The following is a 25,871-nucleotide window of genomic DNA, read 5'->3' on the forward strand; positions in this document are numbered from 1 at the left end:
AGCCTCCATCCTTGGAGATATTCAAAAGCCATCTGGACAGAGTGCTGTGCAACATGCTGTAGGTGACCCTGCTGGAGCAGGGGGGTTGGACTAGATGATATCTAAATGCCCCTTCCAATCTTGACCATTCCGGGACTCTCTGAAATTCCTACAGCTAGGGCAGCTCTCCCAAGTGCTTCCTTAGCTTCCAATTAAAAAAAAAAAAGTTTTATTTTCTGTAAACCTGTTGGAGAGAAAGGGGAAACTACTACTTTCCTCTCCTCTTTCCATTCCTTCTCTGCATATTATATGACAAAGAAAATAAGAGAAGAATACTGAATTTGTTTCATCCAAACTGATCCACTAAAGATATGAATGAGACAAATAGTCTCTGCTTGTGAGAACTTGAGGGCCAGGAAGGTCACTACAGACGTCTGCTCATGGAGATAACACTTCGGGATACCTAGTCCAGTCATAACACAGCACCCTTAACAGTTTCTGAATCTGCTGGAATATGTAGAGCTACCACAGTTTCAGAGTTTAAAAAGGATTTTACTCCATACAATGACTGCATTTTCTTATAAACTATCACCCAAGTAGTCTGATTTGGATAGTCATATTCCTGTCATGACCATTCTGGAAGATTCTAGTACAACTGATTTCATTTGGTTTGTATTTGAGATCTTAAATTTTAAGTGTGACGTCTGACCCCATTCCCTTGGTAATGCCCGAGAAAAGGATTATCAGGACCAGACTCGGCAAACTCCAAGCTCTTGAATAGCGGAAGAGCTGGGCTGGGACCCTGCACCATTGCAGGCACAAAGGTGGTTGCAAGGATGTTGAAATGGGATGACTTTTGTACCCACCCTCAAATTTAAGTGCCTGGGCCTACTAGGCTAACAAGAAAAATGGTGAATGATGCTAGGATAAGATAGATTAGGTAGATAGGTAGGATACCACCTGACATTCACCTGATTTGCTACCATGATCTTGCAGACAATTCAGTTATATGAATGCCAGTATTAATTAATAATTATTGTAAACTCACAGATTTTTCATATTTACTTTATAAAAATTGAGAAATCGAAACATATTTCATATCAAACTGTATCTCTGTGGTTTCTTTTTTCTCCAAGTTCATCTACCAAAAAGAAGATGCAGCAACACTACTAGTTGTAGAAAGGAACCTAATAAAGTCAACATCTGAATATAAAAACTACTAAAAAAAACCCCTGAGTACAAGTTATTAATTGAGCAAAGCAAAAAACATAATAAAACATTTAGAGGAAAAAATGAAAAGCAGGAATTGAATTATTTGCAGTTATTTCCCACCACCATCACTGGTGTTTCCATTTCACCGATTTACCTTCAATAAGAAGGTAATATATTTTCTATCTGGACTATCTATATTGAAGAGTCAGAATAATGTCAGTAATAAAACAGAATTAAAAGACATCTACATTTTTTGCAACATATTTTAGGGTGTTTTTATATATCACCTTTAGGAAAGTTAAGGAGGACCTAGGCACTGCATTTATTTACTGTGATAAACAGTAAAAATATTTTCATTTCTGTTTTTATTTCTATTGCATCTGATCTAGCAAATCTGGTTAGTAACCTTCAGAACAAGCACATAAAAGATAGAACCAAGACTCATTTTTGTTCTTGGAATGACTTAATATATTTAAGCAAACAGCTATCGCTCCTCCTACTTTCAGATTTTTTCCCCAATATAGTACACCAAAAGCAACAATCTCATTTGAATTAACACTTGTTCTTTATTCTGTGATAGAATTCGGTGACTACAAAATATTGCAAGCAATACCTCGTCAGAATCAGTCTTTACACCAATGCCCAGCAGAGCCAAATGAATTCCAAACTGTAAACAACGGACCACACATGAACAAAACAAATCCTTCCTATCATATTACCCATGGATATTATCAAAGATAACAACTATACCATGACAGACAAAGGCACCTTATTTTTCTTTTTACTACGTAAACACCTTGTTAACTTGTACTGCTAAATTTTCTACTCTAACCACAGTATTGAGAATCAAGACAAAAAGTAGTGGTCTTGGCATTCAAGTTGATGGGCCACTCCTCCGAATAGCAGGAGCATCATTTCAAATACGAAAATACATGTTTAAGATATGAAGTCAGTATCCATTCTTTTAGTTTCAGTATACAAAAGTATAACAATCTCCACAGGGCCTCAAGGGCAGAACTGTAGGATATTTCAATATTTGTCCTCATGGAAGATGTAGATAAGACACAAAAATATACAAGGAAGAAAAAAGAATATACACAAAGAATAGCATTTAACTACAAGGTTGCTATATACACAATGAACTGCTTTATAATTTGAAATTTTATTTACACCTAATCTATTAATTTAGAAAAGATTAAAGTTGTCAGTGGATAAAGGAGATTAAAAAAAGAAAAAAATTGTTCTCTTGAGCCTTTTAACAAAGCTCTTATAATGCAAAAAAATCCTCCCAAAACTGAGAACTTGAACTTGCTAAACAGATTTTGATATATATGGGAGAGGAGGAGGGAAGAAGGATTCAAAAAAAATAGACTGGAGACCTCTGACACTGACACTGGAGTATCAGGTCATTTACACTTCCCATTTCCCAGGAACATGTAAAATAAAAGGCAGTACAGCTATTCAAGAGACAACTTTTGAGTCCCTCCATTTGGCCACCACAAAGAAATAAATTCTACAGCTGTAGTAAGCCTTCACAAATGTAATGGTCTACTGCCATCAAGTATTATCTGGCCCTTTTGTTTTTTCGCAAAGAGATATAAAGGTTATTTACTTTTGGATAGTATTGTTAGAACAATATGTATTTGTTGAACACCAACTGTTTTTCAGAAAGAAGTGCAGCCTTGTTTTGCTGAAGTAAATACACTTATATTTTCACAGCTAAGAAGGGCATAAACAAGTATCAGATGCAGTTCACAAACTGGATTTCGAAAGGAAAGTAACATCTGAAAAATAAAAAGAGAACAATCTAGAAAAGAAAGGGACAAAAGGAAAGGACCAAAGAAGTATACTATTTATCTTCATCTACTCCAACAACTAATGTCAAACTTAGATAAATATGTAAAGGACAGGGTTTATTTCCCCCTTCTCCATTTCATCTTTCTTTGCCCCAGAAATCTTTTGTTTCTTCTCATATGCCCACTTTCTTGTTCACTTAAACTATTCCATTATTTGCCTCACTATCGATATCCTATTAAAAATTCAGAAAATAATGTACATACACCAAAAGTATGGTAATTTTGGTTGCATCTCTTTCACCAAGCAGCCATTTGTTTGAAAGTCTTTTGAATATGTTCTTGAGTTAGCATCACATCTTGTTATATTGCCCATTTGTACAATCTTAGAGCATAATGAATTCCAGCCTTTGCTAGAAAATAGTCTAATTATAGGAGAAATATATTGATTTATTCAAGCAGAACATTTTTTCCTACTTAGGGTTCAACTACAGAACCATAAATGGTTCTGTACATTTTAAACTGAAGTTTATGAATGTTTTCACTGGAAAGACCACACACTAAGGAAGAATAAGGCTTTATCAGGATTTCTAAAACTCACATGATATTAGCTCTCCATTTCTGAACAGAGCAAGCTACTGCTTTGTCATCTATTATAGAGTCAACTCATTAATGAACTGAAAATATATTTTATTCACACACACACACATATATAATCTTTCTTAAATTGGAATAAAGCATTTTTCCTACTGCTGCACCAGTAAATACAAACATCCAGATTTTTTTTCACAGTTATTTCAAACCAAGCCTTTTTCCTCTTCCTCTTACTTCAAAATACTACAATGCAAAATACATACTGAAAAACAGTTTAGTAAAAAGTGAATTTCCCACACAAAGGAATACATAACCAGCTTTTCTATCCATAACATTGAAAGAAATTATTTTTGACAGTATTATTTAAAAGTAGAATTAGTTATTTTTAAGACTGTGGTAATAGTTCTAATGTACTAGAAAATACTCACATGAAATACACTGTTTTTTTCACACCATATTTAGAATGAAAAAAAATTATTTTGAAAGCCATCTTAGCTAGAAATAATTTACCAGAGGGAAAGCAGAAAATCTGAGAAAATTCTAACAAATTGATTAATTTCTGAAATTAGAATGAGACAGATGAGCTTTCAGCAGAAACAATGCCAATGTACCATTTTCAGAGGTTTTTTTTTAAACTGTAGGTCATTTTAATATTATTTAATTACTGTTTGGTTAACTAATTATTATTGAACCATTAAATATAATAGGAAAAAATCTGAAGAATGAATACTGGAGTATATTCTGAGCAGCAGAATAATCTATGTAGTCTGAATTACGCTTGTTTTATAAATTTATTCAAACACAAAAGTGAGCTCATAGTGCCTTAAAGGTTCTGGCATATCATCATGCAGGCAACCATACTAAAACTGTTCTTAAGCATTACTTTTCCAGTTTCATTACCTCCTTCTGGCAAGTATTCTAGCCCCTTCAAGCAAGAAGTTTAGGCCCCATACTTCATGCTGACAATTTTAGACTCTTTGTGCTGCCTCTAGAGTAAGAGCTTACCATGACATAGCACGTGGCAAAAGGTCTTCAACAGTAAGCACTGTTTTTGCTACAATAACTGCAGCTGAGCTAGCTTTAAACAGGTCAGCACGAGTATAGACAGACTTCTAAGCAGTGCAATGCAAGCTACCCCCAAAGTATTTATCCAACTTCAGTGCAGGCTTTGCAGCCTACAGTGAGTTCCATGCTGTCAGAGCGGAGATTTCATGTGACTCCATTTAATTTTTTCTTGCTATGCCCACAGTCACTGTTGCAATTGAAATATGGCCACGATGTTCTGCCTATGAGTTAATATGGATGTGATAGCTTTTTTAAAATTTGTAATACTATTAAATGTGGATTGAAAAGCCAAAGCTTTGAGCAGGAAAATGGACTGAACACTGAGCATTATCAAATACATTGAGCATTACCAGGTAAAAGTATGTTAATATCTTAAAGTTGCAAAAACTGTCAACCCCCCCATCCTTAATGACTCTAAAGTGATTTGAATTCACTATTTAATCCAATCAATCTTATGTCCAGTTCCACCTGGAATCTCTTCTGGTAGGTTACTACAATTTACATGGCTCTACAGCAAATTACTTTTCAAAGATAGTATCATTTTCAAAGAAACAAAGTAAAATACAAATCACAGCATTTAAAAAAAGAAGACAGACAAAACTTTCCCACAACAGAACTGGAAATATTGTTAGCTAATTTTATTTTTTAATCTTGCTTGAGAAAAGCTTACCAAACTGTTGTTTCCACCTGACTGTCATGCAGCTGTCGATTGTCTAATTGGGCAAAGAGAGGAAAAAGAACCTGAATCCCTCCAATCGAATGAATTGCACTGTGAATGGAGTGGGTTACGATAGCTTTCACATCCTAAGTTAATAAAAAAAATGAACTTCAGTTAATCTAAATTTGAAAGGACAATTACAAATCTCATAACTTAATAATGCACTAACTCTGAGTTGAGTAAAAGCTAAATGAAACATATTCTAACTTAGTTTCATTATTTGTGTTTCAAATATCATTGTACTGAATTAGAAGGCAAGCGCTAAACAGAGAAACTTCAGTATCATGGCAAACTGTCGCTTATGGTATGAGATATATATCTCCTAATGAATAAATAATTCTTTGTTCTAAAAAATGAGCAAAAACGTCAGTTAAAGTGACAGGTATACTAAGAGCTGAAATAACACATAATAAAGACCTCTTTGTACAATAGCACAAGAACTGTCTTATCATCCAAGTGATGCTGAGCTAATAGAGATCACATAACAAGAACTCAGTAGCATTAAGCGTGCAACACAAAAACAATTCAGACAACTACATATTCTTGTTCTCAAATTTCCTCTCCAGAATATTAAGATATAAAGATTTTGCAATGGACAACAGCCATAGCAGTACAACAGTATGCTGTTCTCCAGGCTTGTAGAAAGATGCAAAGAGCATAGAACACAAAAAAGGTGAAAGGGATGTTTTAAAGGAGAAAAATGATAACCTCAACAAAGTGATATGTCAAGTGTAAACATGTACTTACTAACTGTTAATGCTGTATATGTAACAAAAGTAATAATTAGAAGCAACATCCAATTAAACTATAGCTTTTCTATTGTGGTTAGTTCAATTACCAGAATTATGATTATTAAAAAAAAAATGACACAAACCTGAAGCATAAGAGCATGTGGGGAATGTACAAATATTGAAGGATTTTCCTTTGGTGAGGATTCAAGGCATAGCTGAGCATCAGTAGCCTTAGCGTTGTAAGTAAAGGCAATGCTACTTGCAAGTTTCCCATCATATAGCACTTGCTTATGGTGCTCAGCCAGATGAATGTCACTCTCAGATTTAAATTTGAATGTGCTCTGAAAAAAAAAAAAAACAAAAAACCAAAAACACAGTAACTTTTATAGGGCAAGTATTTTTTAACAAAATACTTATCAGAAAACGTGTACACAATACATGAGACTTCAGAAGTAATATAGAATCAATTACATTGTTTTTAATTCTCCAGTAGCTTAATGCTACTGAACAATGAGATCATTTTTATATTTACTCTACTCCACATCACCATGTTAACATTGTATTTTCTATTTTATGTAGTATTATTTGGTACTTTATGTAGTATTATTTACACCTCCTGTCAGCATCGGTATTAACAGGTTTCAAAATTAACTACATAGAATAAAAATGTCATATTAAGCAGCTATAAATACATTAAAATTAAAAAATAGAGCAGGCAACATATAACAAATACAGAATAAATTAAATGCCTAGTATATTTAATATAAATTTCCTCAAATTAGAATATCAAACCCTATATCATTTTTATTAAGGGATTAGCTGTTTTTAAACAGTATAAATCCCATGCTTCATTAACAGTCAGGAATATATGCAAACAAGCTACTTATGTTAAAAAAACTAAATAAAATCTAAATAATATTATAAATGCCATATTTCAAACTAATGATTCCCAAATTTAAAGCTTTTATAAAGGAAGAATGAAAATCTCCACTATGCTTAAACACATCATGATTCATATCTGTTCCAGAACTAGATTTCCTGACAGCATTGACAAATAGTTCAAGCATAAGAAGATAGATTTCTTCCTTTCTGCAAAAAGCTGTCAGATTTACTTGGCATGTAACTACTTGTGAATGTAACAACTATTTGAAAGTGGCAGAAAGACAACTAGTAGTAACACACAGTACTGATAAAAGTCAAGGAAATATGTTAGAAGTGATCGCCATTTAATAATGCAATATGAAATTGAATGTTGTATTTTCCAAAATCTTTACTCAACTTATAATAATCTATTGTGGAGCTTAGTTATGAATCATTTTTCTCGTTTTCACTGCATATAACCATATATTTAGTCCAAAATACAATTGTTTTCATCCCTTTTGTCCTAGCAAATACATTTCTCTCCTCCTCAACCCTGTAAGAAATTATGTTTTATGCAACCACAGAAAATAGGATTACTGAGGTTGTTGCTATCCAGCCTGGAAGAATTAAAATATGCAATTTAAAGGCTATCAACTGCTATTTCCAAACATACTACGAGTTCCTTCCTCTTATGCAAGCTCATAAAACTTGGCCAGCTTTTGCAAAGTACTGCTGCAACCCTGACAAAATTCTCTTGCTTAAGGCCAATTGATGTGAATGGGCATCTGCTTAAGTGACTGACACACAACAATATAAGTTCTTGTGACAACCATCCCTTTTGTATGTGGGTCACAAGAAGGATGAGGACTGAATCAAGCAGGCACTTGACTGCAGCTGCTGCAGCTGCTTGAGAGCCATAGGAGAAGGTCTGTCAGTCAGCTGTGTCCAATGCATGGGGATGTCAAGGGGAAACAGCAATGCCATGCTGAAAACGTAGGAGACAGGCTTTGCGAAAGTGAATAAAATTAGGAAGGGTGAAGGGGGGAAATGAATGGGAAGTTAGTGTACAAATCTACATCTGCATTTCAATTTGGAACAGGACTGCATTTTGGAGGGAAACTCCCAACTAACCCTTCTTGCTGCACCTTTGTTCATATCGCAAAACTGTTTTGAAACATCCCAACAGGATTCCTTCCAGATGAAACTGAACTAGAAAATGTCCTCCAACAGCTAAAAGTCATTCAGTCCGCAGGATCGGACTACAGCCAGTCTGAAGTAAAACCCCCAAAATGCACACACTGGACATTCAGCCCTCAGCACCAAATGTTTTCACTCCACACCTCCTGTGCCACACTATTTGCTGGAGTAGAAATGTCCAAAGAGAAAAACCTGATGCTTAAGGCTTGAGAGCTGACTCTCTGTTGATATTGCTGGCTACATCTCACTTATCAGAAAATGACTGCTACAAACTACAGACTTGTCCTGAGGAAGGGGATATTTTTTGCCCCAAAAGGCATTTGTAATTATATAGATAAAACTCTGTACACATACTGCAGAGACAGAAATAGCTTAGTGAATTTGCTGATTTCAGAAAATATTTTTTCTGTATGTGCTATACTTCGTTATTTTACATGAAAACACTTTTTACCAGCAAATTTTTTAATGCCCATAAGCTTTGTCACATTCCAAAGCTCAGAATGTTTCATTTTGATATAGTTGACAGAAATGAAAAAGTTCTGATAAAAGTGTTTCGACACAAAATTTGTATCATTTTATTACCATGAAATTTTAAACTTTCTAAATTAAAGTTTTATCAACAGATTTAAGCTCTATTCTATCTCCTAGTTTTCAGAGTTTACAATGCTTCAAGAGTTTACCCAAGATCGTTGTTTGAAAGTCAGGCAGATAAGCTAGGAATCAATATAACACTGCATCTCATTTTTTGGTGGAAAAAAAGACACAAAAGGAATCTTCTGCCATCACAACCTAGCCAAAGTGATCATAAGCTGGATATACCAAGTTCTGCCCAAAGATTACTATAATAGGATAGAAAGAAAAGCTATAAATTCAGATAAATAATAATCTTTTATTACTAATACTGGCCTTCTCTACACAAAGAGAAAAGAAATTCAGTATATGCATACTGCAGTGAGGGCTCGGGAGAATACAAGCACAGGAAGATAGCAGAGGCTCCCAAGTGTATAAGCTCAAATTGCAAATGGTTAATTACTGGTCACTGAAGGAATGCAACCTTGGGATCTGCCTAAGGGCACAACAGCAGCAAAAACCCAACATTTAACATTTTCCAAACATGGTGAAAAACAGGATAAAAAAAAGAAGGTAAGAAGGTTAAGCTGTAGCTCCTACAACAATGGGAATAAAGGAAGAACAGAGTTATTCCAGCACGATCTCCTCCAGTATAGGAAGCTGTGCCCTACCAGTACCACTACTTAAATGCCAGCAGGTCTCCCCTTCATCAGAAAAAGAGCACTGCTTTTTGATTTACCATTCACTCCATTTTGTTACTAGAAGTTCAGCAATCATACATAAAATATTATCTTGCGCTTATAAGCAGGTTATGTAAATTTGTATTTTAACAAGTACTTTATGCATGTCTTCATATGTGCATGCACGAATGCGTTTTTTGCTCCAAACTACCTACGTGACAAAGTGATTGATGCTGCAGCACTGACCAGTGCACAGAACAATCTGAGAACTCCTTTTGTAGCCTGTGTGGGAGGTTAAGGGCAGTGGCACAGACTTCACAGGGCTATTAGGAAGGGGCATGTTCAAACTTCCTTTTGTAAATAGCACCAAAATATTGCCATCAGATGCCTCTCTTCCTCCCACATTGTCTCCCTTGCCGCTCTGTTCAGTGCTAGCAGCCCCTCAGAATTCCAGCTGGGACCTGCTTCTCTCTCTCCCTCGCTGCCAGGGAACAATGATGGGGAGCAGAAAAAGCCCAGGGGGAGCAGGAGTGCTGCTCTCGCTTCCTTTTTCTTATGGCAGCCTCTAACAACTGAAAACATCAATTCAGTAAGTGGAAGTTCTGTTTAGCAACTGCAAGACTTAAAGTGAACATGCTCATTACAGAGGAGACCTGAGGCTTTAACAACTGAATTCTAATAGGTTTCTACTAAATATAATTTAAAAATAATAAGACGTTTATCGCCAAATTTGGGAAGACTGAATAAGGAAGAGGCAAACAGCACTGTTCTATTGCCAGTATATTTCCCTCCCTTCTCTTCTTAAAAAAAAAAAAAAAAAAAAAAAAAAAAAAGAGAGAGAGAGAGAGAGAGAGAGAGAGAGAGAGAGAGAGGGAGAGAGAGAGAGAGAGGGAGAGAGGGAGATTACATGTTGTTTCTTTACAATAGTTACCAAGTGTGGCAGCTTTTCAGTATTGCTATTCATACAGCCAGTGGAACATTTTTTGTACAAAAATGTTAATGTAAATTAGACCTTGTACTACAACTGAAAATTCAGTACCTCAAAGTAATCTTAATAAATCAGCTTTTTATATTAATACATTGAGCTGGATGGTAATGCGAAACCATCTCAGATACAAGATTGGCACAGAAATTTTATCAACTGTCTCTATGTTATACTCTTCTATAATAAGCATGTAGTGTGTAAAATAAGGTAACAGTTGATTTTAAAGACTTCTCAAGTCACTCCTAAACTTCTTTGCTTCTACCTGCATCATAGAAAAAGGGTGGATCAAGGTTGGAATGCAACAGAATCAGTTTTCTTTTCTTTGTAGAACAAGATCCGCCTTGTCCTGAACTTTGTGGCTTTAGTGTTATTTACAACATTACACACTCACAACTATGCACATATTTCACTGACATGGAGCATGCAGATTTCTCTGGACTCCAGATGTCTTAATGACAGCCGCTGCAGACCACAAACGATTATGAACGATTGTGTGGGCAGCTGAACAAAAGGCCAAGTAACAGTCTCTGTTCCCACAAGCAAAGCAAGTAGAGCACTAAATAAAGGATGGTCACTCTCCTTCAAAAAAAAATTAATAAATAAGAATCCTGGTATATACAGGACTAAAGAAGATATTGTAAATCAGGGGAACTACCACAAATGGTAGTCATATGGAAAAAGAAGAAGAAGAAGAAAAAAAAAGAACTGTATGATGAGATTCTCCAAAAATTTTCAAGTATTTTTAATAATTCTCCTTTGGGAGAAAAGCTTTGGCACAATTGGAGCTCAGACTGTATCTAGAATAGCTGAACTTTTGGGAAGGTTGAATTGCTAATTTCTTCAGTTAACTAACAGTACCAAAATTAGAATGAATAACACATTTAATGAACGACTAAAGGAAAAGGTTCCAAAAGGTCAGCTTGCATCAACAGGTCACATATGAGCAAGAATGTGATCTCATATGTCCAGCAATTCCAGCTACATGTTGCTTGAGGCTCCCTTGGGCTCAGAAATACCATATAGAAATATTCTGAACTGACAGATCACTGCCCCTGCACAGAATCTGAAGGAATTTACCTAAATAACACCTTACTGCAACACAAAAGAGGCAAATTTAAAGTGAAAGGCACATCTCAGGCTTTCATAAAATAAAGCCAGTAATCTGTAGCATTTCCAAGATTTCTAAATTCTGGGAGGTAGTTCACTTTTTTGGTTGTGGGGAAAATCTGGGGGAGGAGAGAGGGCACTCCCTGGTACTCTGAGAAGAACCGGTTCTGAGTAGCTGACTGTGGACAGTAAATCCGCATGTCTTCGATTTTCCCTGTGGCAGCCTCAAGGCTGTCATCAAGGAAGCAACTACTCTAAAACAATCACAAAGTAACCCCTGATATATTGCTCTAGCCATTATTTTTCTACTGTTTCTCAACATGTAATACACAGTCTTTAGAAACACATAATGAATGTGAATTTGCATATCTTTAGTATCTTCTCAGGGTAACCATTACTGGAGGATTTATAATAAAATGTTGCAAAAATTAATCTAAAACTTTTCCAGGGATACGGGAGAGTGTCACCTATCTCTTGTAGCCATAACTGGATATATGGAGGACTTGTACGATGTTCCTAATCACCATGAGCAACAATGATGGCCAAACATGTATGATTAAAATGGTCTAAATTAGTTAGTTTTGATAACATAAGGTATGATGCTTTCAACCAAGGCTATAGTTTTAGGAATGGAAAGAAAACTGAAATCAACTTTTACAGTTTTTTAAAATTATTTATTCCATAACTATACTCTTTATTTTCCACTTAGGAAGGAAACAAATATCATGAAGAGTTCTAACAGAAGCTATTGCCATGCCAGGCTGCAGAGATTGCCCCAAACTATTCAAAAGCAATTAAAAACTTCCCCTCAAATGCAAGATTATCTTTAAAATAATTGTGATTTATAATTTTCATATTTACAGCTTAAATTTTAATTTCACTATAAGCATTGCCACATTCCAAAGCAACTTTTGCAAGAAAAACTTAGTAAGTTAGACAGAAAACAACATCAGAAGAGCACAGGCCAACTAACTGCCTGCGTCCAACGCTCAGTTCAACTGAAGCTGAAGCTAAAATGATTATGAGGCATTTAAGGTCATTGAGAAGTGAGGGCTGATCAGAACAAATGTTGTAGCTGACTGCAGATGAACATTATAGAGAAAATGTATATCAATGCATTGTACAGACAGTAAGTATATTAGTCTTTAATGAATACTAGAGTCTTAAAGAATTATATGGCAAAACATTAGCTACATATTTTGACTAACCTCTCAGAGGCTTCTGCAGTGAGAAATGGGAACCAAAAATGAACATCTTTACTGTTATTAGTACAAACTACTTGCAGATTTTTAGTCAAGGAAGGAAACTACTTCATGAAGGAATCAGGCATTAACTGTGCTCTAACTCACTCTACACCTAAAAATACAATATACCAAAGAAAAATGTTCTTGAAGTATTAAATTCCATTTAATTAACATTTTGCACAAATCAGTAAGAAGCTACAGGTGTGAAAAAATGTAGGTTAATGGAAGACTATGAATCGAGCAAGGTAATTTGACAACATTGTAATGAGGGTAATGTAGTAACTACTAGAAATGTCATTTAGCATGAAAGCATGTGTACTGTGTGAACCCCTTAAGCTCTCAACAAACATTATATAATAACTTTCACTTCTTGAAACAAACAAAGCTGTTTGCTTATCTGTATTTGATATCACTCTAGCATGCTGCTACAAAACCAGGAACTCATTAAATTCATAAAGGTTTATTACTTTTATTATTAAAAAAAGGATACTTTAATTTTTTTTTGTATGACCAAAAAAAAAAAAACATTTGCAAAAGTCTTTGTCCAAACAAAATACCATATAAAGTTTGGAATAAAGTGTTCCTCATTTGCACAGGTGATATTATTTGACTCTTGACTGACTTTGAACATTTTTAGTTCCACAGAAGGCTTTAATCATCAACCATATGCAACAGATTTCCTCTTCTCCAAGTAAGCTTGACATATATGTAGCGATCCTAACCACAGGACTATTGTGCATCAAAGAGTCAGCGATCCACGTAACAGCTAACCTGAGTAGGCCCAGGCCTGTGCTGCACTGTACATACCCCTTGCCCATAGGATAAACTTGGATGGCTAATTGCAATGGAGGAGCCTGTAGGCAGCTCCCACTTGGCGATTATGACACCTGGTGTGTCCTCGTCTCTATCTAAAAGTGACGTTCTCATGTGAACATCCTTTTGCTTGCCAGTATGAATGATGAATAGAATTGTTCTAAGAATATCCTATTGAGAGCTCCAAAGACCAAAATGCTGGTGAACCCTTCCACGGACAGGATCTGGGCAGTGTGCCGTGTCCTCGCTGAAAGGTTTGTCTGATGCTGAACCATCTTGGGGTTCCCAGCATCAGAACGGAGGTAAGATTTCATTGCTAGTCTTTATTTGGCACCTATCTTTGAATATTCTGATTAAACATACTATTATACTTAAAGATTCGAGTGGGCATTCTTTCTCACAGAGATCTGGAAAGAAACAACACTTCCCTGGGGCACAACAATATACTTACCTATTCACATTACATACACAGCATAAAAGATATTTTCAGCTGGCATTGTCATTCAAGTGTCAGCTGTTTTTACAATTAAGTATATCAAATTAATATTATTTGAACCTAAATGTTGATTTTTACTCGTTAATTTTTTAAGCTGATATTTTCAAAGTATATAGTACACGTTAAGAATCTGAAAGTCTATTTCAGATGACACTGCAAATTTCACATATCAGCAAAAGAAAACTTGAGAATAATTGATGGTAGAAATTCAATAGTTTGTAGCAGAGGTTAGATTTGCTCATTCATTTTCAAGCCTTCTCTCCTAGGCAGTTTCCACAGACTTCAACAGAACATCTGCTTTGTTTTTCTTTACGAAATACTACACACAGACATCCCCCCAAAAAAACTGAGACTGTTTTTATTAAAGATCCACATTTATGCAGGCACCATCTATTTGACCAAATGGTCCCTGAAGCGTCACTGGCAAAGCTTATGTAAAAAGCTCCACTCTTTTCAGCAAAACCGTTCAAAACTGTGTATTTGATTAGAATTTTTATTTTTCTAAATTTATTATGCTTTGTTGAATTTTATTCGGTTTTAACTCAAGCTTTAAATATAAAACAGGAGACAAAGGGTTAGTTCCTCCAGTTTTCAGTACACCAAATACAAAATTGCCCTAATCCGATCATGACTCACACTCATAGGAGTTGTATACAACCATGTTTCAACTATGCTTTAAAGAAATTACTTGCATCTTTCAAAAAGCTGGTGGAATTTAAGATTAGTTACAAAGCTTGAAAAAATCCTTACCTTTTGCTGAAAACAAATCACATGGCTCTACATGAAAATCCTAAGAGGAATACTTACATTCACACAAACTTTCCAAATGTATCTACCAATTATTTTCTGACACTTCCAGTTGTACAAAACTATGCTTTTTAAGAACCATTATTACCTTATATCCAGGTCCTAACTGATGTATTGCAAAAATCTGTGCTGGGTTGAGTGCTTCAGTGAATACATATACTGCTCCAAGCTGGCCACAGAACACTCTATTAGCATCAGCAGTCTCCGAAGAGCCAAGAAAACATTTATCATAGCTCTGCATAAAAAAGAGGCAGTGTTAATGAACTGTAGTTATACAAACTATACAATGCAATAATCTGTATGTACAGCTAATGAAGCAAAATACAAGGAAGGCTGTAATTAAGATAATAAATCAATCATTTCATATTTCGATACCTGATTACCTGAACTATTTCATTTTGAAAATAGTAGCATTTATTACATTTATTTATATATGTATATGGGTATATACTTGCTCAGTATTATAATTCTGTTATGACTGACTAGTAGAATTTGTTTTTATTAATTGTTTGACATATAATAGAGAAAATTAAAACAGTATATTCAAGTATCAAATAACCTTCCCTATTTCCTTCTAGAAAATATGAAAACTTGGAAGTTGCTTCCTTATAATCAGAACTATCACTGCTACTCAAATAGTTGAGTAATTTCTAAGTTAACAAAGAACATGTTCAAATACACTATTCTCTCAGTGTTGTGCCAACAAAGCTAAACAGCTCCTAGCCCAGAGCTGGTTCATATCTGAAATCATTATCCAAGATCACATAATACATCTGTAGCAGAAAAACAAGTATGAGTCTCTCTAGTTTCCAACCCGTGCAGAATCTTCTTCCATGACCATTGCCTATAATGATTTGGTTTGACCTTAAACTCCCCTTCCGACTTCCTCCACAGTCAAAAGATCTGTTATTTTCCATTCTTCCTTGCACAACTGTCCCTCCAGATGCACAAAGGTCTCCTATAATTCTCCATCTTTCCACTTCCTATTATTCACTACATAAAGACGTGTTCTTCTTTCAGATTAAATTTATTTTACAGAAAATAAATCTGGTGTTTACAAGAAAAAAAGCTTTCAGATGAAACAAAGTTTAGAGCTTAACTGTCTAGAACAAAGATCTGGCAAATTACAAAACAATAAGCAACAAAGTACTACATTAGTAGCACCACATTCTTTGCAAGGCTATTCTCTCAGCTTCCTTGTGTCACATGTACTTTATTTAACAGAAACATGGTACATAGATGGCCTCAGTTTCTGAACCAATCCTCAAACTAGTAGAATCTGCATTAGGAAGCCTGCTTTTTTGTCACTCTCAGCTATTCAGATTCACCCAAATAAAAGCTATAATCAGTCTAAAATGGTTAACTGCTAATGCCACCACATCTGGAGTACTGTGTCCAGTTCTGGGCTCCCCAGTACAAGAGAGACATGGAACTACTGGAGAGAGTCCAGCAGAGGGCTGCTAAGATGATTAGGGGACAGGAACATGAGGAGAGGAGAAGAGGCTGAGAGAGTTGAGACTCTTCAGCCTGGAGAAGAGAAGACAGAGTGCATCTCATCAACGTGCCTAGGTGTCTGAAGGGAGGGTGTAAAGAGGATGGGGCCAAACTCTTTTCAGTGGTGCCCAGTGATAGGACGAGAGGCAACAGGCACAACCTGAAACACAGAAAGTTCCGTCCAAACATGAGGAAGAGCACTGGAACCATTTGCCCGGAGAGGCTGAAGAGTCTCCTTCTCTGGAGATATTCAAAAGCCACCTGGACGCAATCCTGTGAGACGTGCTGTAGGTGACCCTGCTCGAGCAGAGAGGTTGGACTAGGTGATCTCTAGAGGTCCCTTCCAATCTCAACCATTCTGTGACTGTGTGATAAAATATATTTCCTAAAGTATATCTCCTTTCACTTGTATTAGCTGTAGTATTATTTTTAGGTTTTATATATAAAGATATTTATGGTATAATCAGATCATCTAATTAGTAACACAGCAAGATTTAATAAGAGAAAGAAGAAATAGAAGTATTGCAAAAAAAGACCTGGAGGGATCTCTTACATTTGGATTAAAGTTAAATTTTAAGCACAGTTAAGAGGAATGCTTGGAACATCTTTAGTGAGAAAAATTTTACAAATATTAAAAAAATTTCCTCTGGAAAATGTTTTCTAAAAAAATATATTTTGTATGTATCCATATCATTGAGGATGGCAAGAACCATGTGACACTTGGAAAAATGAATCTGTGATACAGGCAAGTTCTTACCCTGGAAAAATCACAGATTTGCAGAATTCTCAAAATTAAGACCCTCAGTGAAACTGCGTGTCAAACTATCTTACAATGTTTTTATTAAAGAAAAGCCTGCAAAGAGTAAGATGCACTTTGCCCTTCAACTATATATGCAGACAACAACATGCAACTCCTATCTATATCCTCCCTTTCTGAATTATCAATATCTGTTTCTATAACCTGAATTTCTAAATCTATCAGGAAAATCTAGCTGAAGAGTTATGCACAACATAAGATATAACGAAAGAGAAATGACTGGATAACTTGCATAGTTTTTTCTTTCCCACAAAGCCTATTATGGTACAGTGTTTTCATCTCACACTTGTATGAGACCTAACAAATTACAGAGTGAAGGGTATGAAGGCAGAAGTTAACAGATAAACTGGATAATTGCTTAAGAGTTTTTAAGCCACTACTTTAAAAAACTCAAGCTCCATATGACACAGGAAAGTTTCAATACAGGCACAACATCAGCTTCTCCTCCTAGCTAATTTAAAATAGTGCTAAACTGCCCAAGTGTTCACTCCTCTGTTTTCCTTTTCATGCACTCCACATACCCTTGCATTCATATATCCTCCTTAAATTTCTCCCCTCCCAGTTTCTGCTCTACTTCCTACTTCTGATCTAATAGATTTTTGTTATAAAAATATATTGAGAACTAATGACACTTGGTATTTTTCATCATCCAGCAGACATAAAAAAGTAAAACTTTAGTAGAAACTTAAAAACCCTAAATCAAAATGGCTAAAGCTTAGTAAACCAAGCCTGCCTTAAGAAAAGGCTGTACTCTCTGTGATATGAGAAAGTAGAGCAGAATATCGTGAAGAAAAGAATAAATTAGCTATCCCCGCTAAGAGCAGTTTAACTTCCACATAGTTCTGAATGAAGATAACATCAAAAATAGGAGTTTCTTTTCTTCTCCACCACCCTTATTTTTAAATAATGAAATGAAATTCCTCAAGATCCATCAATAAAGAAGCTTTCATTTATAAAGAAAACAAAAAGCATTAATTTTAAGAATATCTTCAAATCTGAAGTACACTCACAATTCAGTGACTTCTATCGTTGTGAGAAATAATCAGACATTCAGACAAGTAGACAGATAAACTTAAGCAAGAGTTTACAACTATGTGTAGCCTCCTAGCCCAGTAACTACGATGTTGCCATTGCCAACAATGGACTGCAAGCTTTATAACAACACAGATCTGAGAACTTGTCATGCTTTGTCTGGTCTTGTCTTTGCCTGCCTGAAGCTTTGCGTTAGCTTCTTCAGCTGTAACAGCAATTTCCTAATGACTAGGTGACTATTGCCTAATTTGTTCTACTTTTGCTTAGCTTTGCATAATTGCATAGTGTAACTTCTGTACAGATGGTAGTAACAAGCAGCTATTCTACATGGAATGAAATATTTATCACCATAGCATAATGATGCAGTGTAGAGAAAGAGAGGCCTAGTGTGACAGCAGAAGTATTGAAAGGGTGGACACATGATACATTGTAGAGGAGTAGAGATATGGGATGATACTGGAGGCCCTCGGGCTATAAACAATGCATCAGTAGTCAATTACTGATACTTTAAGAAATCCAGCCTTGGAAACTGGGTAAAACCAGCTTTGGGCATCACAAATAGAACAAAAAACAGGCATCCAACATATGCAGAACACACCATGTATAGTAAATTTGGATGTAACATGGAATCGCAGACCAATAGAGAAAGCAAGATTTAAAAGCATGTTAGCACACATGCAAAGATGACCCTACGAGGATCCACACACGAGAACGAAGAAACCAACATCATTTTCCTCCCAAAGCACTTAGGATGCTGGCAACTCACTGTACCCACCTGCCCCCAGTTTGCAGCCATCATCCTCAGGACCCAGAGGGAAAATGGAGAATGAGCACAGCATCAGAAAGAGAGGTAGATACTAGGAATTTTGTGTGTATAATTTTAACTGTTAATCAATTGAACTATAAATGTCGGTATTATTGTAACCAGACTGATCATAATTTTTCCATTAGACTGTTAAGACCTTAATTAGACTAACGATAAGCTCTTGGCTTTGCATGTAAGATGTATTTCCTTCTGCCCAAAATGAAACTTCGAGTGCAACACTGGTGGAAATTCAAGCAACCTAGTCTGAAACTTGGACACACCAAACTGGTAACTTAATGAAGGGCTTTATATGATCTTACCCAGATCTCACAGGATAAGCATTTGTCATTAAGGACTAAAGATTTCCCTGAGAAATAACTAGTAACTTAGGACAGATCCTCTGAGATCTCAGCTGACCTTTGAATCCTCACATTTTCACCCAGCAGCAAGTGTTTAGATTACCAAGAAGAATTCATGTCCTGTGAAAACTGAAAGCTTTGCCTTTTCTTGCAAGCGTCAGCTCTGTCAGGAAAACACAGAATGGTCATCAGAGCTCTGACAAGCAGAGCCCTCTCACTTTTATTAATACTTAATATTTAAACTCTATTCCTTTCAAACACAACTTCAACTCTAGAATTTGGCAAAGGAGAATGACACAAGTTAATTTCTCTAAGTACAAAACAGCTTCCTTAGTCTAGAAATGAAATCAGTCAGAACCAGCCAAGTATTACAAATAAGAAACTGTGGCAAGCTGATGAATCAAGCACCTCTGAAAATTCAGCAGGTTTATATGGGGGCAGCACAAGAGAGAATTATTTTGTCTGCCTCCCCCATCCAAACCTCTGGGCCAGAAAAACAGAGTGTCTCTTTTCTAAATCATGAGGTGAACACCTCTCACCTCTTCCAAGGCAGAAGATAAGAGAAGGATGCACAGAAACATTTTGAAGCATTTATATGATTTCATTAAAGTAATTTATATATATATAAAAAGCCCCAATAATCTGAGGTCTGGTGCATTCCCTGTGAGAGTATACAATTTAAACTCAGTCCAATTAACAGACTCAGGTGTACTTACAGGTATACTTAACCTTCTGGTAAACACGAAAGGTCTCTGCCTGTGCTACAAGCAGATACAATATTGCTTTGTCTTTGCTCTGAGCTCAACTATGAGTAGAACCACGCAACTGTAGAGTGCTGTGCCAGATCAATATTATGTCTTTCAATATCTTTTAATAGGCTTGGACAGACAACAAAGGAGCACATCTCTCTGTAAGAGTCTACTACTCAAAAAAATTCTTCAATATTTCAGGGATGTAATTTGTAGCAGTTAATTTGTATTTGTTAACAGTATTAATTAAATATTAATTCCTTAATACTTAGCACTGCATCTTTAATATTGGTCAATTGCCTATTCACTAATGTCAAGTCAACAAATAAAAGAATCAGAATATACTTGTTACTGTGAGCCAGACTTAAGATGGCTGACTTTGCTTAAAGCTATAAATCTCTTGACATTTTTCCATGTTTCTCTTTTCCAACTCTAATTTTTTTCCTTCATCTTTATGTGCCTTGTTTTCTGTCCTAAAACTGTAAATTCCTTAGAGAAGAGATGCTCTCTTACTATATTTGTACAATGCCTAAAACAATAGGACTCTGATCATAATTCAGGCTACTCAGTTCTACAGCAATTAAAAAAGTACTTAATATTCATGCTCAATCAACACAAACACCATAGAAATCTTTAACTCAATTTAAAACACCTCCTCTTCAATCAAACACAGAACTTAATGTGATATAAAAATGTGCATTTTTTTATGCATGGACAGCATGTATAGTCATTTGGCCAAATGAATCAGTTTTACTTAAGAACTACTTAGAATGACTTTTATCTAATTCTGTAAAATCTAAACACCACAATGATTTCCTAAGGAAAAAAGCTAAATATTAAATCATTGTTATCATTGTCCTATATACAATGCCACATATGAAAAATATTAGCTATAAGTCTCTACAAATCAAATCTCTACAAATTTCATTAAAGTAGCTGTTCAAAATACATAAAAACCTATTACAGTCTAAAGAAAAAAGTGAATAATCTTATATTTTATTAAATACATAACTAAGGAAGACAGATTAAAGGACAGAGTTAAAAAATTACAGAAAAAATTGCAAAGATCTACAGAAAATAAATATAGAATATCTTTTCTACTTCTTTTCAATTTATTTTAAAATCAAACATTTTATTGTGTTGAAAAGCTATGAAAAAGGAACAAAATGAAATCTTACATCATTTGTGTTAACGTGCCAGGCCATGTCACCATAGGATACCAGCTGACCGTTCACATAACACCGTATTTCACTGTTTCTCCAGCGGTTATAGATGTGTACAATACTTATCATGTACCACTGCAAAGAAATGGAAAATTAGTATATAGTGGCAGTGCTTATGCTATAAAAAAATGTAATGACTGGCATTAAAAATAAATGACTAATCTTGTAAAGGTATATGAATGGATGAATCCTCGCAACCCCCTAAAATTAAAAGTCAAGCGGTGGAATTTCAAGTTCAGTCAGTAGAACAGCATCTAAATGTAACAGTGTACCTACCTCAATCCCTTTATGGAATTAGAGCCAAAGATGCATGCATACAATTACAAAAGATGAAACACTTCCATTCCTGAGAGCATAATTTAAAAACTATACACTGTAACATAAAGCACACAGCTGAGGTCTGCAATCCAGTTTTATGCTCACTTACGTTAACAACTTTCATATCTCTCTATCCACCATAGCTCTCTGACAGAAAATTATTAAATAAAAAAGAAAAAAATCACAACAGCAAATCTTACAGCCCAGTTTAGGAACAGTCCAGATTGCTTTATAAGATTTTCTTTCTGTATTCTTTATCACTCCACCAATTTTGGACAACTGTCATATCATTTTAAAAGTATTATATAATCAAATCAACAAACCATCACAGCAAAATGCCTACAATAATGGACATCTTTGAAATAAATCTTTATGTCTCCAATGAACAAGTTTAAGAAGAAAAAAACCTTAGGTTTCCTTTAAAATCCAACCTTCAAATTAATCTAAGATCACACACTGGGAACAGAACTTAAAGCTTTGTGATCTGCAACTGAACACATACATAACTATAATACACACAAAGCAGAAGAAAAGCAACATACTGGAGACAGTCCAGCTTAGTGCCATGAAGATGATTAAGGGATTGGAGCATCTGTCATGTGAGGGGAGGCTGAGAGAGCTGGGACTGTTCAGCCTGCAGAAGAGAAGGCTCAGGGAGGATCTTACCAATATGTATAAATACCTGCTGAGGGAGAGGGTAAAGAAGACTGAGCCAGACTCTTCTCAGCAGTGCCCACAGACACAGACAAGAGGCAAAGGACACAAATTGAAACACAGGAAATTCCATTTAAACACAGGAAGAAAGTGGGGTTTTTGTTTGATTGTTTTTGTTTTGTTTTGTTTTTAAACGGTGAGGTTGGTCAAACACTGGAAGAGGTTGCCAGAGAGATTGTGGAGTCTCCATCCTTGGAGATACTCAAACCCGACTAGACACGGTCCTGGGCAACCTGCTCTAGCCGACCCTGCTTGAGCAGGGAGTTGGACTAGACTATTTCCACAAGTCCCTTCCAACCTCATCCATTCTGTGATTCTATAAGAAATTCAGGTCATTTGCATTGAAAACACTACTTCATATTTCAATAATTATAGAAGGCCTTTACAAATTTATCATCATCAAAAATATCTACATTTAGAGCAATTACTCAGCAGCTAGCAATTCAAGACATTTTATAAGCATTTCAAAAGATCCAGCCATACTGAAAATTTTATTTACTCAATTAATGGCTCATATTGTAAATGCTGGTTTTATCTTTCCCTTTTTGTTGTAGTTATAGTAGCTGTCTTGTAGATTTTATCATTGGACTTACCAGGAATAACTGTGCTGTTATTCTATTAAGTATCTTACTCATTATTTGGAATAGTGATTTACTAGTTACTTGTCTTTTCCTTTTTGGCATCTTCTTTAATTATTGCCTTTGATTTTTATGTTTAGCCAAGTCTCTTTTTTTCAAAACAGAGACTTTCTGCATCCCTAGGGGTATTATTTTAATTATCTTGTTTGACAGTTACTCAGTTACCTCTAGGAATACTTAGTACACGCATTTTCATAAAAATAAGATGCATGTCCCAGTTAACAAATGTCTTCAAAAGTAATACTATGTTTTCAAAGCCAGAATAACTTGAGCTAGTTGTGCTGTACACTCTTCTTACCTATATGATCTTGACTGCCAACGATCATCCTAGAAAGCAGCGTTTCAAGAACTCTGAGTAGATGTAGCCGCTCATAAGTAACCACTTTAAGCAACACACCAAATAGTTTAAACTCCAGCAGCTTTAATTCATGTGATCTCATGTGATTTTTATACTATCTCATATAAACCATTTTAACATCCCAAATCTAAACACATCTCTGGATGTCTGCTCCATAACTTCCTAAAACTGAGTAAAATTCTTTGAGACACACACATAAGTCAACAAGAACAACACAAGTCCCTCATGCAGAAACTGTATTACTTATTTCATTCATTTCTAAGGTGCTTTAGCATTTGGAGAACCTCATGAATAAAATACAAACCTGTAAACCAATTATTTACTGATAATTGGTAAATCCAACTACGAGAATTTATGAATACCATGGCTCAGTTAGATGCCTACTCTAAGGTGGCCATCTAGGCTTCTTAGATAGCCAGTGTAGCAGGATGAGCACTTGTAGTAGGTATTAAATCCCATTCTCCAAGTCCTAGACACATTTGCAAAATAATTTGCTGCATATGCCTTTCTCTTCCTCAGATGACTAGTTGAGATGGCTAACTTTCAGGGAGGATTTATCTCCTAATAACTGATATTAAAAATCTATATCACTGTTACTATGAAAAAAATAAAGTGAATTGAAAACGTGTTAATTTTGTAACCACACCTTCTCCTGTTCTACCTTGGTAAGAGACCATATTAAAGTTTGTTCTTCCATAGACAACACAGAAAACAGAAAAATTCATAGGTTTTAAAATGTGACCCATCTCAATAAATCACTGGTATCTTCAATCATTTAAATTTTCTTCCATCTTGGCTGGTTTTACAATCACATCTCTTAGAATATAGAATAGTTGTCAAGAAATTGGAGAAGCCATTCTTTAAGAGGCTGAGATTGCTTTCTTCTACACCAATAATGCTATCATCTGCAGTATATGCCATATCATTGTTATGTTTATAAAACAGTGAATTCATTACTACATTTGTCATAAAATTTTAATTTTTTGAAAAAGTACTAGATAAGGCATGTAGTTTGGATGTACACAAGAAGCATCTGACTGATATATGCATTGTAAAAAGTTTCTCTTCCCCTTCTACCCTTTGATTTATTAAAAATTTCATATCCTGCACCTGTTGACCTGTTTTCCTCAGTACACAGTAATTATGGATACAGTTAAAAATGCTGTAGGCAGCTTCTCCGTATTTACTCTTGCAAGATAAGTAGTAGTCCGCTAAGTAACATTTAAATATGCAGCCCTAACCAATTTTGATCATTAAGAATGCAATCTTAGTATGTATAAGATTGTTTTACAAATGCCAGTTTTCTATTCAATTTTCAACTTAGATAATTAAACTGAACAACTTCTTACAGTTTTTACCTTTTTTTAAAAAAAACACAGATGTATATGTAACAGGTGTATACATTTCTTTTTTATATTAATCTTTTATATATATTTTATATATGTATATGTTTTCAAAACATGACACCTTGCATATATTATTAATCCTTCCGTCTCTTCCAGTTGAACACACTTCAGTGTCAGCAGTAAGAATACTGATTACTGAATATAAAGTTTAAATCACAAGTGAATTCTTTTCGATAAAAGTGGCTATTAAACTTTTGAAGAAAAAGAAATGTTTAAACTTCATATCAGTTACATACTGAAAGCCTTGTTTTTCCTTGCCACTTGAAGAATGTGATGCTAAAACTGAACAGAACTTGAGTAACCCTATTTGCAGGGAAACTTCAACAGTTTTCTCTTTCATTTATTTCAAGCTGCAAAGGCAGACATGAAACAGATGAAGTACAGAGTGGGCAAGCATTCTACTATTGATAGCTATCATTATTTTAAAGAAAAAACTGTATACATATATGCTACGTATTAAAAACTCCCTTTTTAAATCCATCGTTTCCTCTAGGTTCTCACTTTCACAGTTTGAAGACGATCTTTTTGCATTAAAAAATGAGTAAAATAATGCAGGTGATTTTTTAGTTTGATAGAAAGGGAAATAAGTATTCAAAACAAAAATCTAACCTTATCTTGTTAGATCTCTTCTGTCTCTCATCAAGTAAAAACTGAGCACATACCCTGTTAATCAGCATCCAACTTTTTTTTAGACTTCTCAACACAGTGTCTTGCTATAAGTTTCAGATTCACTTGGTGACTTGCTCTCTGAGCTGGGGCAAGTAGACCCAGAGACTATTAATATAAAAAAGCCTGCCTCTCTGTATCAGAGAAAATAAAAACAGGAAGTTTTTCACACACTGATTTTGAAATCAAAAAAGCACAGAATAAGTAAAAAAAGCTTATAGTAAAATGTTCTTTGCCAATAATCCTGCAGTTTGCAGTAGCCCCCGAATTATACTGTATGCCAATATATTTCTAAAGATTGTTTTCATATTTATTTTCTAGGTTTTTAAAAATGCATCTTCTGTTCTCACTTTTCCTCCTAAACAGTTACCAGAAAGGAAAAAAAAATCCCTACTAGCCAGACAACAGTATGTAAGACTATCTCACTTCTTGTGTGTCCA

The 25,871-nt window shown here is 35.2% G+C and overlaps 1 protein-coding gene across 4 annotated transcripts in view; it reads right to left on the bottom strand.

Moving 5' to 3' along the window:
- The window catches only part of NBEA (neurobeachin), a 533,052-nt gene that overhangs the window by 384,071 nt on the left and 123,110 nt on the right, over positions 1-25,871 (bottom strand). For all 4 annotated transcript variants that reach the window (XM_064504927.1, XM_064504930.1, XM_064504928.1 and 1 more), the window contains exons 7-10: positions 21,287-21,406; positions 14,941-15,087; positions 6,236-6,433; positions 5,314-5,447 (exon numbers count right to left, since the gene is read on the bottom strand). In XM_064504927.1, coding sequence (XP_064360997.1) covers positions 5,314-5,447; positions 6,236-6,433; positions 14,941-15,087; positions 21,287-21,406 — 599 coding nt within the window. The remainder of the gene's footprint in view (positions 1-5,313; positions 5,448-6,235; positions 6,434-14,940; positions 15,088-21,286; positions 21,407-25,871) is intronic.

Source organism: Dromaius novaehollandiae, chromosome 1 (assembly GCF_036370855.1).
Source record: "Dromaius novaehollandiae isolate bDroNov1 chromosome 1, bDroNov1.hap1, whole genome shotgun sequence".
Classification (NCBI taxonomy): Eukaryota; Metazoa; Chordata; class Aves; order Casuariiformes; family Dromaiidae; genus Dromaius; species Dromaius novaehollandiae.